The sequence below is a fragment of the Rhagoletis zephyria genome, unplaced genomic scaffold (genome assembly GCF_001687245.7).
Source record: "Rhagoletis zephyria isolate East Lansing unplaced genomic scaffold, Rhagoletis_zephyria_1.1 Rzeph_scaffold_19192, whole genome shotgun sequence".
NCBI lineage: Eukaryota > Metazoa > Arthropoda > Insecta > Diptera > Tephritidae > Rhagoletis > Rhagoletis zephyria.
The window spans coordinates 6,127-8,403 of NW_016176252.1; the positions used below are offsets into that span (position 1 = coordinate 6,127).

General features: G+C 38.3%; 1 protein-coding gene across 1 annotated transcript; it reads right to left on the reverse strand.

The window, feature by feature from the left end:
* Positions 1–1,956: 1,956 nt before the first annotated feature.
* On the reverse strand, positions 1,957–2,244 carry LOC108380418 (glycine-rich protein DOT1-like). Its single transcript, XM_017636787.1, has one exon. It carries the CDS (start codon positions 2,242–2,244, stop codon positions 1,957–1,959), a length of 288 nt encoding a protein of 95 aa, XP_017492276.1.
* Positions 2,245–2,277: the final 33 nt, after the last annotated feature.

Here is a 2,277-nt window from a genome sequence, read left to right on the forward strand (position 1 = left end):
TTTTCCCTTTGTAAAACTTGATGAACTTTCAAACGGAACAAATGCAAAGTTTGGTTTAAAAAAACAAGTTCAAAATTTTCTTCAAAATTCTCCAGTTATTAGATTACAATGCGCAGATGAAAACACAGAAATTGAATATTTTAAGTAATTTTTTTAAAAAGAATGTGTTTAATAAATGTTTATAAATCAATAACGTTTTTTATTTAAATAGGGCAAATGAAGTTTCTTTTTTAAAATTAAAACAGCATTTTGCTTCACAAAAAGATTTACACATTGTTGATAATGAAAACGTTTGGTACACTATGCTCGTGCCACAACAGAAAGTTATTTCAATTGATGTCCCGCTAAACGGAATAGATTTAAGAGTGCAAAGTATCAAATTATCTGTGCAAAGTTTTTCTACTGATTTTCAAATTCACTTAGTTGCTTTAAAAGTGGACGGAAAAAACAAAATTGAAAATTTGTTTTTCAACTACGGTCAAAAATTGGAAATATCAACAAACGAAATTTTTAGGCTTAAAACTCACGAAACTAATAATCAAAATGCAAATTTAATAACTGTGTTTATTAAAATTCAAACAAAAAACCCTATTATTCATTTAATTGAAAATGTTAATTTAACAGTTAATTACAAAATTTTTACAACTGATTCTTATCCAAATACAATGGGCAATTTTCCAGTTTTTGAAAGTTTTCCAAATGAATGGAATACAATTACAGCAAAACTTGACTGGCAAAATAACAGAATACTTTATTTAAGTGATTGGGTAGATGAAGCATATAATGGACTCAATTTATCAATGGTAACAATGAATATGCACCTTCGCTTTACTGCAATGAACGAAATTTTTTTGCTCACTTCTGAGCAATTAAACGTGACAAGACTCATGTTTTACTCTTTAGCTCTTCATAATCCCATATCATATCCTTTATATATAAATTTCAACGGACATTTAGGCTCTATTTTAGACGAACTAGATGATGATGCTACTCGGCGGTCTGTTGCAAAAGGGCCATTTCGACTGGGCTACCTTATTGAATGGAAAAAAGACAATTCAACCGGCGATCTAAATGTTGAAATTGAAACAAGCGAAATTAAGGTTGACTACTCATTGGCCAAAGTAAAGAACAAAAAAATTTTTTAATTTTATAACTTTGCACCTANTGGACCATCCTTCGCTAGCCTAAACTGTCACGATGTTGACTACCAGTGCCCGCCGTACTACTTCAGCTTTAACAGCACCACCGGGCAGTGCACTCGAGTCAGCGTGCCGACGTACGTGGAGGAGCTGTGTGACGCCGACCAGGGCTGCGCCAACATCTTCGATCGACCACTGATGAGCTCCACCATTTACGCCCCCTCCTCTTTTTCCACCTCCTCCTCCTCAAACATCTCCAATGCCTTCTTTCCGACCACCTTCTCAGCCACCAACCAGTACCTGAAAGTCAGTCGCAGCGCAGCTGAAGCACTTTCTACAGCCAACTTCTTCTGCCTTCACTTTGACTACACCGCCTACCACATGAAGCTGCGTGTGAGTGACACGGAGCCGACAACCGGCAAAGAGAATGACCTAAATCAAATTACCTTTGCCCACAAAGACGGCGGACACTGGTTCCGTGACCAGGTTGTCTGCGCTAGTCAACTGAATGAGGAGCCTGCTAAAGTGGAGGCAGTGTACTTTTCCTTTCAAAGTCAGCCAGAGCATGCTGGCGGCAGCACCAGCTTTGACATTGAGTCGCACATGATCGCCAACCTACGGTACTCAGCATAAAGTAGCGTGAATTTCATTAAAACACACATTAAACATTTTTTAACTTAAACTTTTGCAAAAAAAACTTTAAAGTGTAAAAATGAAAACAAAATGGGCAAATTTTAAAACATAAAATAAAAATAAGATAAAATGAAAAATTTTGTGTACAATAAATTTTCACCGACGATGAATTTTTGCTGGTTGATTACCCGTGGTAACCGCCACCATGGCCGCCGCCAAAACCACCACCATGACCACCGCCGTAGTTGTTTCCAAAACCATGTCCTCCATAACCTTTTCCGGACCCAAAACCATGGCCGCCTCCATAGCCTCCATAGCCTCCTCCATAACCTCCTTTGTGTCCACCACCACCACCATAGGATCGGAAAAGTCCACTTCGATGACCACCACCGCCACCATAGCTGAAGACAGAGCTGCTGCAACAGGCGAGCAACAGGAGGGTGAAAAGTAGGGAGACGGAAAAGAACTGCATGTTTGAAATGGTTTGTTGTTGCTGAAATTTTGA

Excerpts from the sequence above, each read along its gene's own strand:
- LOC108380418 (XM_017636787.1), bottom strand. The coding sequence starts at position 2,244 with ATGCAGTTCTTTTCCGTCTCCCTACTTTTCACCCTCCTGTTGCTCGCC.